The following is a 16,347-nucleotide window of genomic DNA, read 5'->3' on the forward strand; positions in this document are numbered from 1 at the left end:
AAGTTTGGACATTGATACTGTCTCTGGGATACCTTGACAAAAAAAAAAAAAACAAAACGGAATGCTGTTTTGAAGGCATGAGCCTAGCCATGCCCCATCTGCGAGCATCTGATTAGTAAAACTGCTTTCCTTTCACCACACCTCGATTCTCATGTTTTTGGCCTCTAAGCAGCAAGCAGCCAGATGTGAGCCAGTTGCAATAGCTGCATTATTTACAACAGCAAAAGGTGGAAGCAACCCAATGGATGAATGGATAAACAAAATGTGGTGTATACAATACAATGGAGTATTATTCAGCCTTAAAAAGGAAGGAAAATCTAATATATGCTACTATATGGATGAAACTTGTGGACAATATGCTAAGTGAAATAAGGCAGTTACATAAATACAAATGCTGTATGATTTCACTCATGTCAGGTACTCAGAATAGTCAAATCTGTAGAGACAGAAAGTAGCATGGTGTCTGCCAGGGGATGGGGATAAGAAAGAATGAGGAGTTATTGTTTAATAGTGCAGAACTTCAGTTTTGCAAGATGAAAGAGTTCTAGAGATGGATGCTGATGGTGGCTGTATAACAATGTGAATGTACTTGCTATTAATATTACTGAACTGTATGCTTAAAAATGGCTGAGATATTAAATTTTATGTGTATTTTATCACAATTTTTAAAAAATTAAATGAAAATAGGCCGGGTGCAGTGGATCACGCCTACATTCCCAGCACTTTCGGAGGCCGAGGCAGACAGATCACTTGAGGTCAGGAGTTCCATACCAGCCTGGCCAACATGGTGAAAGTCTGTCTTTACTAAAAATAACAAAAATTAGACGCATGTGATGGCACATGCCTGTAGTCCCAGGTTCTTGGGAGGCTAATGCAGAGGGATCGCTTGAACCCGGGAGGCGGGGGTTTCAGTGAACCGAGATCGCGCCACTGCACTCCAGCCTGGGCGACAAGAGCAAAATTCCGTCTCAAAAAACAAAAATTTAAAAAGTTTTTTATTAAAAATTAAATGAAAATTAAAAACTATGAGTAACAACCCACATCAATGAACACCAGTAGGGAAAGGAGAACTTCCTACTGCCCAGTTAATCATGGCTGTGGGAACTGGAACCAAGAGCGTAGCAAGGACAGGTCTGGGGCTCCGCGCTGGGCGGGACTGCACAGAAGCCACAGGTTACAGCGGGTGAACCCGCAAACTAGACTGCTATTGCGCAGGCGCTTAGTGCGCCTGCCAAGACACCTTTCAAACGTGCCCGGAAGTGACGCTTGTAATGCTGAGACAGACTCCCAGAAGATCTCAGCAAGTCGCGTAGCTAAGCCCGGCAGGTTCTGTGGGGTCGTGCTGCTGCTATGAGCTGCACCATCGAAAAGATCCTGACAGATGCCAAGACGCTGCTGGAGAGGCTGCGGGAGCACGATGCGGCCGCTGAGTCACTGGTGGATCAGTCGGCGGCGCTGCACCGCCGGGTAGCCTCTATGCGGGAGGCGGGGACAGCGCTTCCGGATCAGGTCAGGCAGAGGGTAGGAGTCCAGTGCTCTCGGATTCTGGGCACTGAAGGGTGGAGAGAGAGGTAAAGTGGGAACTCGGCCTGGAATTTATTCCGGGTCTCAGAGGGCGGCGGTGAGACATTTTTCCTGGGTCGGGGCTGAGAAACCTGCCCTGGAGCCCTGATTTCTGCCTCTTCAGTTGCATCTGCCACTGTTCTCTACTTAGTCTGTCTCTGTTTGTCCAGTATCAAGAGGATGCATCCGATATGAAGGACATGTCCAAATACAAACCTCACATTCTGCTGTCCCAAGAGAACACACAGATTAGAGACTTGCAGCAGGAAAACAGAGGTTAGGCCTTTTCTTTCATATCTGATAATAGTTTGAAAGTTATTGCAGAATTGCCCTAACCGTTCACAAAAGTGTACATGTATTTCCAGGTCAGTACTTTTAGTAGGTGAGTCCTCCTGTGCTGGCCCGGTAACAATAAAGTTTTTTAGATTACCCTTTTCAAGATCATCTGACTGATTTTGTAGCAGCTTACCAAAGAGGTGCTGAATAGAGTTGAATTATTGCAAACTTTAATGTTTAAATATTAATGAAAATAAACACTGAAGGTAAGATTTAAGATTTCGTTTATGTTCTTGTTTATGCAAGGTGAAGCAGCAGAATGTTATTTTAAGGGTATATATTCTTAGGCTTGATTAGTATATTATTAATCATTGTAGTATTAATAGTTGTTTACCAGCGGGGTTTCACAGGTATCATTCTACTGTATTCTCCTATCTTCATTTTTAGCTATTCACAATGCAGTTAAGAAATACACTCAGAGAGGCTAAATGATTTACTTCTGAGTATTAACCCAGCAAATTACAGAACTGAACTCAAACCTATGTCTTCTGATGACATATCCTTTGTTGTTTCTGCAAGATATATCCTTTGTTGTTTCTGCTTCTCTGCCTAGAAAGTTATCTTTCACGTAGACTTTAACTGTTCAGTTTTGTGGACTTAAACACTGATTTACAACTTTGGATTCATATTATCTCTATAGTGTTACAAAATTCCCACTGTTAACTTTGGATATGGGAGCTCTCTCTCAGACATCACTGCCAAGTTATTTTATTTTTGATAGAGCTGTGGGTTTCCTTGGAGGAACACCAGGATGCTTTGGAACTCATCATGAGCAAGTACCGGAAACAGATGTTACAGTTAATGGTTGTTAAAAAAGCTGTGGATGCTGAACCAGTCCTGAAAGCTCACCAGTCTCACTCTGCAGTAAGAAACTTTGAGTAAATTTGAAATGAACTGAATTGAAATCTTGAGATTGTTTTCATTGTGTGCTTGTTTTTCTTTTGTTTTTTGAGATAGGGTCTGGCTCTGTTGACCAGGCTGAAGTGTAGTGGCACGATCTCAGCTCACTGCAACCTCTACCTCCTGGGCTCTAGCCATCCTCTCATCTCTGCTTCCTGAGCAGCTGGGACTACAAGTGTGCACCACCATGCCCTGTTAATTTTTGTGTGTGTGGTGTTTTGTTTTTTTGGTAGAGATGAGGTTTCGCTGTGTGGCACAGGCTGGTTTGAAACTCCTGTGCTCAAGCAATCCATCTATGTTGGCCTTCCAAAGTACTGGGATTACAGGCATGAACCACTGTAACTGGCCATGTGTGCTTGTTTTTGAAGAAAAGTAAGCTTGTTTTCCTTTCATGTTTATCACGTTTGTTTATTTTGCCATGGTTTTGTAAAGATATGAATAGAAAAAATATATGAATAGAAAGGAGGAGGATAGGGGCTGCTCAGTTCCTTTTATTTGAGTAGGACTAAGGTACCCCCTCCCTTACCAAGATCTCTTTTGAAGATGTTCATTAATTCTTAGCTCTCCCACCAAACAATGCCAGTTAGTGTTGAGGATGCCCAGTAAACACTTGGTTGCTTATTACTTATACATCTCACTTAATCTCCTTCGTTGTAAGGAGCATGAATTCATATTTTATTCCTACCATAGTACCTGACATATAGCAGGCGGTCAGTAAACATTTTTTAAACTGAACTACATAGCATTATACTATGTTGTTAGGGAAGAGAAGCATGCTTTTTTTATAAAAAAAAAAAAAAAAAAAAAAAAAAACCAAGCATGGCATAGTTTCTATACTTCGGTTGCTTATGACCTAATTTGAGAGACTCAGCAATTGTTCTTATGTTTGTAGGTGCTTCGTAGTAGTCATTGTACATTCATGTGTACTGTATCATTTAATTCTAGATGTGTAGATTGGAGCCTACTATTTGCTACTGTGAGATGTAGTGAAAGATAAGCTTCATCTTAAATTCCATTGAATGCATTTTACTGACTTAAAAGTTTTAGGAAAAAGAGATATTTTATAAATATTTGAATGGCTTTCATCTGGAAAAGAAAAGTAGATTTTATTTTTTCTCATATGGAGGAAAAAACTTGAACCTTGAAAGAGACAGAGTTTACTCAGATAGATAAACTTTCTAAGTGATATGTCCAAAGATGAAATGTAGTAAGCTTCCTGCCAATGAACATATTCAAATTTAAGTTAAACAGCCACTTAGAGATAGTATCCAACATCCAATGGGTAGTTAAACTACAATTGATTTTTCGGAAAAAAAAAAAAAAAATTATCTGTTAATACCACAAGGTCATTTGACTATGGCTTTATATCTGAGGACTAAAATTGTAGTGAAACTCCACTGTAACTTTTGTAGCATAGATTAAATGAACTTTTAAAAATCATAACGCGCACACTCTTATGTTCTTTATTTCTATAGAACAGATGATTTTTTCACCTTTGTTTCCTTAATATCTTCACAGGAAATTGAGAGTCAGATTGACAGAATCTGTGAAATGGGAGAGGTGATGAGGAAAGCAGTTCAGGTAGATGATGACCAGTTTTGTAAGATTCAGGAAAAATTAGCCCAATTAGAGGTAAGATTGTTGTCATTTTTGGTTCACAGTATTTCAGAGTTTTCAGAGTCTGGAAGATACACCCTCACTGTCCTATCACTGTAATATATTGATGTTTTCTATGTGTTTATGATTTAAAATTAAAACTCCTCCTTCATACCCTATGAAGAAAGGAAATATAGTAAACAGCAATCAATGGAAATGCCAACTATGTATTGGCAAGAAGTTGAGCTATCATAATGTGAAGGTAGTGGGAGTGGAGGGGAGAGCTTATTTGTGACATAAAATCCTTCATCTGCCGTAATAAGAAGGGAAGTAGATAATACCTAACTAAAATTGATGATCAGGAAATAGTAGTATAAGTGTATTATTTAGAATTATGAATTAAATACCAAAAGAAATAGATAAAACTAAAAGTGGTTGCATTTGGGGTACAAAGCCAAAGAACTGCTTGTATAAGCCTTATAGTCTTGATTTCTTAAAAGCTATGTTTATATCATATTTTGATTAGAAAAGGAATATGTTACAAAAAAGGGTTTGGGGTATAGTGTGCCCATAAAATTGTTAAGGAAAAACATTTCAACTTTGGGAGGTTAAGGTGAGTGAATTACTTGAGCCCAAGAGTTGAAGAGTAGTCTGGATAACATGGTGGGAGCCTGTCTTTACAAAAAAAAATACAGAAAATTAGCCAGGTGTGGTAGTGTACTCCTGTAATCCCAGGTACTTGGGGGACTGAGGTGCGAGGATCACATGAACCCAGGAAGTCGAGGCTTCAGTGAGCCATGATCACATATGCCACTGCACTCCAACCTGAGCGACAGAGTGAGACCGTGTCTCAAAAATTTAAAAGAAAAAAAAAAGCGAAGCATTTCAGTTATTGGTTTGAGTGCTGCATATGACAAGGTGCTGTCCTGGGCCTTTTGAGAAATACCAGAGAGAAAAAACAGGTACCTGCCCAGAGTCTAGTGGAGGGAATAACCCTAGTACTTACGTGATATGAAATAGTATATTAAGTGCTAGGAGTCAGATACAAATACTGAAGGAAGCACTTCATGGGGTAAATTTATCAACCACAGGCTCTAATCTCTAAGTTACTCTAGCTGTGACTTCCGCACATCTTGGTGAAGCTAAAAATGCTTTGGTTTACCAGAATTTTCTGCAGAGAATAAGGATGAAGAGTGCAAGTTACCTTGTCTAGAAATCAAAGGTAGTGACAGGTCCCAAGTAGGAATTAGGAGCCAGTGAAATGATAGAATGACCTTCTATTTATCCCCAATTTACCTCACTTATGGAAATAGCCCTAAGGAAATGTGGGACAAGTTCTACTTTAATACTTCATGTAGAAAAAATATGACCACCAGATTCAGACCCCAGCAGTATCACATCCAAGTTGTCTGAATTTGGACAACTTTTTGGAATTTTATCCTCATCTTAAATAGAATATGGATGTAGACAATGATACCCTACCCTACAGGTTATTGTGAGATAACATAACACAGTGCACCCATGTACCCAGCTACATGCTTAATAAGTAGTTTCTTTCCCCTTTTTCTTCCATTTCTCTAAAACTGTAAGATATCCAGGAGTGGAGACTAATCAGAGTGAAATGACTATTAGGAATTTTTTAAATAAAACAAATAATAGTAAAACTGTGGGAACCATGAAGAATATAACAGTGAATTCCTCAGGTGGAGAGAGACCTTGTTTTTTGTTTCTCCTTTGTAAGCCTCACACTTGGCATGTAGAAATTACTCAGTAAATTACTACTACAAAAGAGTATCATTGCCTACATTCTACATGTAAATGTTTGTTAAATGAATAGATAAGTAGTATTTAAGGAAATTCTCAATTAGTGGACTTTTTGTTTCCTTAAAATTTTTAAAATTAAAATAATGTTTTCTGCTCCTGGCCCAAAATAATGTGTTTTTATAACAGTTTGACAGTAAAAAATATCAGAAATAAACATGCCTTTTTTTTTCCAGCTTGAAAATAAGGAACTTCGAGAATTATTGTCCATCAGCAGTGAGTCTCTTCAAGCCAGAAAGGAAAACTCAATGGACACTGCTTCACAAGCCATCAAATAACTGAACTCTGAATGATGGCTGGAGATTGTCTATCAAGGAAGGAAGTTATTATCTTCCCATTCAAGTACTGTTCATTAAGTGTCCTGCCTCAGATTTGATTTAATCTTGTTTAAAGTTATCAGGTGGCAATTTAGAATTTCCAGTCAATACTGCTGTCCACAAAAACGGTTCTCAGATGTATTAATGTGGATACATGCTGAATTGCACTATTCCTTTCTCAAAGAGACTACTTTTAATTTTTATTTCTGGGACCTTGATTTATATAAACAGTGTTTTCAGTTCATTGTTATTTTTCACATCTCTGAAACTTTGAGCATTTTTTTATAAGCCAGCAATTTTATTAGATATAGCATTGTAAAATACACTTCTAGGAAATTTTAGGAGAGATTTAACTTTTTAAATTTATTTGGCATAAACCTTGTTTATCTTTTTTTCATTTGACATAAATAATACAATTCCACAGAACTAAATCAGCAGATTCTCTGATTTGTAATGTCATTCGCCTGTGAAGTTTTAAGTCTCTCTGGTGCTAAGAATTGGCACTTTATGGCCTGGTGCCTTTCCTTTTAATTTGAGAGAACCTACTGCTAGTCCCAGCAAACATACTTGGAAATAAGTAAGCTATTTTTTCCCCAGTGATAGTATAGTTGTCATATATTGTTCAAAGTTCATATTGTTCAAAGCTGAGGAACTTGTCTTGTGTATGTGCATGCACACATATATGTGCACTTACTTCAAATACTAAGAGTAGCTTTTATTAAATATAATCAGCCAAAAACACAAGAAAATAAAAAAACCCAAATATAATGAGTCGATTGTTCTTGTCTTTTTTTTTTTTTTGAGACAGAGTCTCACTCTGTTGCCAGACTGGAGTGCAGTGACACGATCTTGGCTCACTGCAACCTCCAACTCCCTGGTTCAAGTGATTCTCCTGCCTCAGCCTTCCAAATAGCTGGGATTACAGGCACATGCCACCATACCCAGCTAAGTTTTGTATTTTTAGTAGAGACAGCGTTTCAATATTTTGGCCAAGATGGTATCGATCTCCTGACGTCATGATCTGCTCGCTTCAGCCTCTGAGTCAATTTTTCAATGTTATCCTACTAGTTCTACATTTTATTTTAACTTTTATATAATTTCCATTTTATAGTTAAGAACTATCACTTGGATTGGATGCCTTTCATTCCTAGCATTAATAGTTGACTTTCTTTTTAGGTCTATTTTTTACATAAAAGTAGCTTTTTTTCTTTTTAAAGCTATATAAAAAGGTAAGGAAGCAGTTTTATTACCTAACGAGAATTATTACACTCATAATGCTATGTAGGCAACATTGAGATGCAAATGCCCAGTGGTCAGCTGGATTCACTCATCAAATCATTCCCGGTTCAGTTTACTCACATTTCATATTTATAAATTTCTTCATGTTATACTATTGTATTTAGATTTGCCCAGAATTAGTTGAAATAATGCTAAACCTGTATTTTCCAATAACATTAAGCACCATAATGCATGGGAAAGACACGGTATTAAAAAGAGTTGTTAGTGCTTTATGTGATGTAATATTTCTTTCGTACTGCTATAAAGAACTAACTCCAGTTAAAACAACAGAATCTTTCAAAGATGTCCTAAAGCATCTGATCCCAGTAATACTAATGGATGTCACCTAGAGCATTGGATGTTAATGAATAGTTATATGTCATTTAAGAATTCTTCAAATTTCTGTTCTATATCCTGCATAGCATTTGACAAAAAAAAAAAACCTCCAACTGTGAGTGTTTTTTAATTTCATTTCCCAAGAGTAAGTAAATAGCCCAGCCATCTGCCTTGCAGTATATCTTAAGTGACCCCATAAGTCCATCCAAGAGACAGGTACTCTATGCTATTTAGCAGCCATGGCCAAACCTACGATGCCTAGATTTCAGTGAAAATGATAAAATAATCAAATTAAGGTATAATATGATGTCCCTTTGTCTGCTTTATGTTCCTTTAGAGCTGTTTATAAAGTTCTTTATATCTCAAGTATCAGGATAAATCTGCATATTAACTTTTCCCCCTGGGAAATCAAAAGCCTGTGGTACACGTCTAAGAAGCTTTTAATGCCCTGCATAATATAAATTCTGGCTGGTATTAATGCTATGAAGATAATGTGTAGTTAGCAAATTGAGTAGGGGAGAAATGTTCTTCCTTTTAAATGGATTTTAAAGTTTCTCCTTCAGTGGGTGAAGAACTTGCCTGGTTAAAATCTTAGTTCAAAATTATCTTTTCTAACAAAACTGCACTTTTAGAAGATTAGCTAATTTTACTCACTAATAAGTCAAATTAAGAAATGCAGAGGGTTTTTTTTAACATATATAAAAACCTTGTCAAGTAGTCATCACAAGTCATACATATTTTGTAATTAACACAGTATATTCAGTAGTATAACTCTACAAATAGTACTTTATATTGGTGTAGTATTATATCAGTATCTATAATTCTTATATTAACACTTTATGCATAATTTGATTCAAACATTGAAGGTTTATTTTAGTATTCTTCAAAATGTGGTTCCCTGACCTACTGAAATAGAAATTTGGGGATGGAGTTCAAGAATTTGTATTCTAATAATCATCCCAGATAATTCCTAAAGACACTAATTTAAAAATGTCTAGTCTAGGCCCCATTGTGCAATGATTAGCACTCTAAAAGATTAAAAAGAAAAAAGTCTAGTCTATGTGCCAACTACTTCATTAATAGTTATGAATTTTAAAAGGAAAAATTCTGGTACAGGAGACAAGTATATATATCATTATAATGCAGTGTGAAAAATCCATTTTGTAAGTCTGTATAGGATACAGAAAAGGGACCTTAAACTTGAGAATTCAATACAGATAATAAATGGGTAGGAGGGAAGAAGAAAACCTTGGTGCCACAAAAGCAAAGTATATATGGTATTGCCAATAATGGCTACCATCTGTTGAGTGCTTTACTATGTGTCAGGTACTGTATTATATAATCTCCACTTTAACTGTACCTCATTTTGCAGATACTCAGGCACAAGGAGGCAGTTATTTGTCCAAACTGGAACCCAAGATTCAAACCCAGACAGAGTCTTAAGCACATTTTTTTTTTTTTTTTTTTTTTTGAGACGGAGTTTCACTCTTGTTACCCAGGCTGGAGTGCAATGGCGCGATCTCGGCTCACCGCAATCTCCGCCTCCTGGGTTCAGGCAATTCTCCTGCCTCAGCCTCCTGAGTAGCTGGGATTACAGGCACGTGCCAGCAGGCCCAGCTGATTTTTTGTATTTTTAGTAGAGACGGGGTTTCACCATGTTGACCAGGATGGTCTCGATCTTTTGACCTCGTGATCCACCCGCCTTGGCCTCCCAAAGTGCTGGGATTACAGGCGTGAGCCACCGCGCCCGGCCTTAAGCACATTTTTAATCACTAACTTGAGATACCTTTAAATGCCAAATACTGCTGGGAGTTTCAAATGTTTCTTGAATAGCAAAATCTATTTTTATTAATAGTCCAATAGTGTGAAACACCACAGCTCATATATTAGAAAATATTATGAATTCAATAAATGGAGTCTTAACTAATGAAATAGTGTTTTCTAGAATGGTATAGCTGAGAGTATGTATGCATTCAACTAAAAGGGTTAATGTAAAACCAGTGACTCTTAATACATTATACACAGGAAAAGGTGCAGTTCTGTCTTTCAAATCTGCCTCCTTACCATGTTGGCTTTCATCCCTCGTGCTATTTTCTTGTGTTTGCTAGAAAGTTGTTGCTGAGCCAAATGTCATGCCATGTTTAAGGCAGGGAAGAAATAATGGAAATGCCCTGTGCCAGCTACATATATCCCCTTTTATGAGGGCAAATAGAGCTTTCCCAGAAATTCCAAATGGATTTCCCCTTGACTTAATTGCCTAACCAGTTAAATGGCCACTGGTACCTGCAAAGAAAGCAGGGTACATAGCTGTCCCAAATAAAATCAGTATTACCAAGAAGAAAGAATGCTGAGAAAGCAACTAACAGTGTCTGTGACTTACATTGTCAAGTCCTTTCCCCTTGAATATAGTTTTGGAAGAATTAGCTGAAGGAGTGCGTTGATGTTGAATAGCCAAAAGAATTGGCTGTAGCAGACATCTGTCATTTCTCTTTTAGCTGCCCAGTATCTTAACTCCTGTGTTTAGGGAATCCCTCACGTAATGAGGGAGAGCATTCCGCATTCCTCCCTCCTAAAGAATTTGAAACTACCAGGTAAATGTTTTCTCAGCCTCTTTTGCAGCCTTCAACTTTAAAGTTAGTGATATAAAGAAGCAAGGAACCATGCAGACTCCTTTGAAGACGGTAACTAACAAAACTACTGCATTCATCTCCACAGAGGAGCAGCAAAAGTGATTTAGTGATAATCTCTAATTCCTTTTTTTTTTTTTTTTTTAGACAGAGTCTTGCTCTGTCACCCAGGCTGGAGTACGGTAGCACTATCTCAGCTCACTGTAATCTCCTCCTTCTGCATTCAAGCAATTCTCCTGCCTCAGCCTTCCTCCCTCAGCTGGGATTACAAATGCCCACCACCACGCCCGGCTAATTTTTGTATTTTTAGTAGAGATGGGTTTCTCCATGTTGGCCAAGCTGGTCTGGAACTTCTGACCTCAGGTGATCTGCCCACCTTGGCCTCCCAAAGTGCTGAGATTATAGGCAAGAGTCACCACGCCTGGCCTGTAACCTCTAATTCTTGTTTGCTAGGTATCCTACAGATCCTGAGAATTACTTTTAATAAAATCAGTTTTTTGTTGTTGTTAAAACCTACCTGAATTGCCTATAACCAAGAACTCTGCTTGATGAAATAAGCAGTTTTGGGAACAACCATACACATAATGAATTTTATTTATACTTTACACATAATTTTGGACTTATTTAAATGTAATTTTGATGCTTATAAAAGGGTAAATGTGGAATGCAAATAAATTATCAAGTATAATAACTCATCACCTAACTTAAGAATGATAATATTAGCAGTGCTTGCATTTTATCTATTTGAGCTCCTCTCCTGTCTTTGCCCAACCCCCTGCTCTCTTTTTAATAGTTTTATTCACATGTAAAAATACCTGAAATATATATGTATACCTAAAGTGACTTATTTTTTAGTTTTCTTTTTGAACTTCAAAAAAATTGTATCATACCCTATGTAGTCCAAGGATTTGATTTTCTTCACTTAACATATCTCTTAAGATTCATATGTTTTATTGTTTTATATCTGTCTTTTTCATGGATGTATATTTCATTGTTGGATCATATAACATATTGTTAAGGAATATATACATATATAATAAATTATACATTTTTTAAAATCCTTGCTAATATCTTACTAATTTTTAACTCTACTTTCCTCTGCCTCATTTATATTAAACACATTGAACTATAAGAGGTCATATTTCATATCCTGCAGTTATTTCACTGATATATCTCATGGCAACTTTCAGAGTGAATTAACGGGTATGATCTGCTAATACAGGAAAAAGCAGTTAATGCTTTTTGTTTTGTCACTCCTGGAATGCTAAAGAGGAGGCAGAACCTTCAGAGCTTCAATTAACTACAACTTCACTCAAAATTTCATCTAGCCTTGTAGAAATATGTGTGGAACTAATTGATGAATTTTTGTATGTTACTGATTATAAGATTCTATTTCTTATTTTAACATCTTTGATATTGGGATATATCTTACATCAGAATCACAGGTTCTGATGTGGTTGACTTGTAAGAATACACAAAATTGGTTTGTATTCATGGTGGATGACTGGACAAAGACAGTCTCCATATTTCTTTTTTTTTGGGGGGGACGGAGTTTCGCTCTTGTTGCCCAGGCTGGAGTGAAATGGCGCGATGTCGGCTCACCGCAACCTCCGCCTCCTGGGTTCAGGCAATTCTCCTGCCTCAGCCTCCTGAGTAGCTGGGATTACAGGCACGCGCCACCATGCCCAGCTAATTTTTTGTAGTTTCAGTAGAGACGGGGTTTCACCGTGTTGACCAGGATGGTCTCGATCTCTTGACCTCGTGATCCACCCGCCTCGGCCTCCCAAAGTGCTGGGATTACAGGCTTGAGCCACCGCGCCCGGCCATTTCTTTTTTTTTTAATTTTTATTATACTTTAAGTTCTGGGGTACATGTGCAGATCATGTTACATAGGTATATACTTGCCATGGTGGTGGTTTGCTGCATCCATCGCCCCGTCATCTACTTTAGGTATCTCTCCTAATGCTATCCCTCCCCAATCCCCCTACCCCCTGCTATTCCTCCCCTAGCACCTCCCCCATGCCCCAGTCTGTGATGTTCCCATCACTGTGTCTGTGTGTTCTCATTGTTCAGCACCCACTTATGAGTGAGAACATGTGTTTTGTTTTCTGTTCTTGTGTCAGTTTGCTGAAAATGATGGTTTCCAGTTTTGTGCATATCCCTGCAAAGAACATGAACTCATCCTTTTTTATGGCTGCATAGTATTCCATGGTATGTATGTGCCACATTTTCTTTATCCAGTCTATCATTGATGGGCATTAGGGTTGGTACCAAGTCTTTGTTATTGTGAACAGTGCCGCAATGAACATATATATGCATGTGTCTTTATAATAGAATGATTTATAATCCTTTGGGTATATACCCAGTAATGGGATTGCTGGGTCAAATGGTATTTCTATTTCTAGGTCCTTGAAGAGGACTTCCTCAACCATTGTGGCTTCCACAATGGTTGAATTACCGTCTCAATATTTCAATCAAACTAAGGACCATTTGAAAAAGGAACATGGGTTTTGGCTATTTTCTGTACTTTCCATTGATACCTTATCAAAAGTGTGCCAGCATAAAATTTGGAGTCTGGCTGGTTGTATTAGTCTGCTACTGCTATAAAACAAATGACCACAAATGACAGTTTAAAGCAACATCCACTTATCTCACAGTTCTGTAGGTCTGAAGTCCATGCAGGGCTCAAATGGGTTCTCCTCTCATATACTCACAAGGCTAAAATAAAGGTGTCAAAACTAACTGCATCTCATCTGAGGCTCCAGGCTCTCTCCCACATTCACATAGCTAATGACAAAATCCATTTTGGTCCATCTATACAACTCAAAGACTGTCTTCAAGGCCAACAGGACATCATCTCTGACTTCTCTTTTAAGAATACATCTAAGTCAGGTCCAGCCAGAATATCTCCCTCTTGATTAACCCAACTGATTAGAGATCTTAATTATATCTGCAGTAATCCCTTTGTCAGAAAAGAGATATAAGTGACACAGCTTCTCATAACCACATTTCACCTATAAGATATACGACAGGTATAGCAGCATGAGAATCTTGGTGGCCAGCTTGGAATTCTGCCTACCACAGTGACTTTTAGCAGCTTGGAATAAAATCCTGGAAACCATGAAGCACTTTTTGAGGAATGCTACATTATGAGTGTTCTTGGTGGGTTCAAAATAATTCTATGTGGGAAAGCCTGGACATCTATGAACCAAAAAGACTCAGCAAGATCCACCAATGGATGGTGGACTAAAATTTAAGCAAAAACAGGATATTTATATGTTTGCGTTAGTACCTAGAGTTGCCATAACAAATGAACTCAAACTGGGTGGCTTAAAAGAAATTTATTCTTTCAGTCCTGGAGGCTAGAAGTCTGAGGGAAAATGTGTTCCATGCCCCTCTCCTAGCTTCTGGGGTTGCTGGCAATTCTTGTTCCCTGATTTGTAGATGTATCACTTCAATCTCTTGTCTTCATATGGCATTCTCCATGTATGTCTCTAGTCAGTGTATAAAATTCCCTCTTCTAAGGACACTACTCATTGGGATTCAGGCCCACTCTAATCCAGTATGACTTTATCTTAACTTGATTACATCCACAAAGGCCCTATTCTAAAGAAGGTTACATTTTAAGATTCTGTGTGGGAATGAATTTATGGGGGACACTATTCAGTACATTACCAAGGCATTGCCCCACCCCAAAATATTTACTGATTACAAAGGGAAAAGTAGTAATTTTACAATGGAGAATCTTTGCAGACATAAACTGATTAAACTGACTAAGGTAAACATCATTAATAATACACTTCAACACCTAGGCACGGTGGCTCACACTTATTATCCTAGCACTTTGGGAGGCCAAGGTGGGTGGCTCGCCTGCGGTCAGGAGTTCGAGAGCAGCCTGGTCAACATGGTGAAACCCCGTCTCTACTAAAAATGCAAAAATTACCCAGGTGTGGTGGTGGGCACATGTAATCCCAGCTACTCAGGAAGCTGAGGTGGTAGAATTGCTTGAACCCGGGGGCAGAGGCTGCAGTGAGTCAAGATCATGCCAATGCACTCCAGCCTGAGCAACAGAGCGAGACCGCATCTCAAATAATAATAATAATAATACACTTCAACATTATATACCCCTGATATTGATGCAATGAGAGGCACATAACCTGTGTAGTCTTCTTCCAAATAATGCATTACACCTCAATCTAATCAAGAGAAAACATCAGACAAAATCAAATGAGGGATATTTGCGAAGTAACTGACTGATACTGTTTGAAAGTATATACATGTTTTCTGAGTCAGTGTCTTGCTATGTTACCCAGACTAGGGGACAGTAGCGCTATCTCTGCTCACTGCAATGTCTACCTCCTGAGTTCAAGCAATTCGTAGCCTCAGCCTCCAGGGTAGCTGGGATTGCAGGTGCCTCCCACCATGCCCAGGTAATTTTTGTATTTTTAGTAGAGATGGGGTTTCACCATGTTGACCAGGCTAGTATCAAACTCCTGACCTCAAGTGATACACAAGCCTCAACCTCCCAAAGTGCTTGGATTACAGGTATGAGCCACTGTGCCCAGCCTGTTTCAGTGTTAAAGTTGTAAAAGACAAAGACTGAAGAACTGTCACAGAAGGGAGACAAAGGAGACATAAAAACTAAATGCAGTGTGGGATTCTAGATTTGATCCTGGAAGAGAAAATGGGCATTGGAGGAAAAGCTGGTATACTACAAAGTAAATTTATAGTTCAAGTCATATTATCATGTCAAAATTGATTTCCTAATTTTGAAAATTGTTCTATAGTTATGTAAGGTTAAAATAGGGGAAGCGGGTACAGGGTTTATAGAAACTTCCTCTACTTTTTTTTTCTTTTTTTGAAACAGAGTCTCGACTTGTCACCCAGGCTGGAGTGCAGTGGCACGATCTCAGCTCACTGCAAACTTCATCTCCCGGGTTCAAGCGATTCTCCTGCCTCAGCCTCCTGAGTAGCTGGGATTACAGGCACCCACCACCATGCCCGGCTAATTTTTTTATTTTTAGTAGAGACAGGGCTTTGTCACGTTGGCTACACTGGTCTTGAACTCCTGATGTCAGGTAATTTGCCCATCTCAGCCTCCCAAAGTGCTGGGACTACAGGTGTAAGCCACTGCGCCTGGTCTTTACTATTTTTCTACATCTTCTGTAAGTGTAAAAATCTAAAAAAAAAAAGAAAATTTCCAGTACCTATTTGCCTATACAGGTTTTTTGGTCTTTTCTCCATTTTCCTTTTCTTTCCTATTGGCTTTTTCTTACTAAGATGTATTAATTTACTATATATTCATGATACCAATATTCTTTTATATGTTACAAATATATATTGTCTGTTGATTTTTTAAACTTTTTCATATTGCCTCTTGATTAATGGAATTTTTTAAATATGGTCAAATTTATTACTAAAAAGAAAGATTCAGAAGAGTTAGACTTTGTGAAGAAGTTTTAGGAATATCTTAACAAATTTATTTTGCTTCTTTTTAAAATTCATATACACACAAGAGGGATACCTGATATAAATCTATGTCTAGGCTGGGGACAGGTGGCTCATGCCTGTAA

The 16,347-nt window shown here is 38.1% G+C and overlaps 1 protein-coding gene across 2 annotated transcripts; it reads left to right on the plus strand.

The window, feature by feature from the left end:
• Nucleotides 1–1,261: 1,261 nt before the first annotated feature.
• On the plus strand, nt 1,262–6,967 carry SIKE1 (suppressor of IKBKE 1). 2 transcript variants are annotated; one of them, XM_032249650.1, is made up of 5 exons: nt 1,262–1,521; nt 1,734–1,839; nt 2,621–2,763; nt 4,318–4,431; nt 6,393–6,967. In XM_032249650.1, the coding sequence occupies exons 1-5, from the start codon at nt 1,351–1,353 to the stop codon at nt 6,492–6,494; spliced, it is 636 nt and encodes a 211-aa protein (XP_032105541.1). In that variant the 5' UTR covers nt 1,262–1,350; the 3' UTR covers nt 6,495–6,967. The 2 variants fall into 2 exon arrangements, with proteins under 2 accessions (XP_032105541.1, XP_032105542.1); XM_032249651.1 differs by having other exon boundaries at nt 1,262–1,509.
• The last annotated feature ends 9,380 nt before the right edge of the window (nt 6,968–16,347 follow it).

This window comes from Sapajus apella, unplaced genomic scaffold (assembly GCF_009761245.1).
Source record: "Sapajus apella isolate SASKATOON/1434 unplaced genomic scaffold, GSC_monkey_1.0 scaffold69, whole genome shotgun sequence".
Lineage (NCBI taxonomy): Eukaryota > Metazoa > Chordata > Mammalia > Primates > Cebidae > Sapajus > Sapajus apella.

What these genes read in the sequence shown, in the direction of transcription:
- SIKE1 (XM_032249650.1), top strand. Translation starts at nt 1,351, where the DNA reads ATGAGCTGCACCATCGAAAAGATCCTGACAGATGCCAAGACGCTGCTG. An exon ending in CGGATCAGGTCAGGCAGAGG is followed by an intron (nt 1,522 to 1,733) that starts GTAGGAGTCCAG and finishes CTGTTTGTCCAG; the next exon opens with TATCAAGAGGATGCATCCGA. An exon ending in CTCACCAGTCTCACTCTGCA is followed by an intron (nt 2,764 to 4,317) that starts GTAAGAAACTTT and finishes ATATCTTCACAG; the next exon opens with GAAATTGAGAGTCAGATTGA.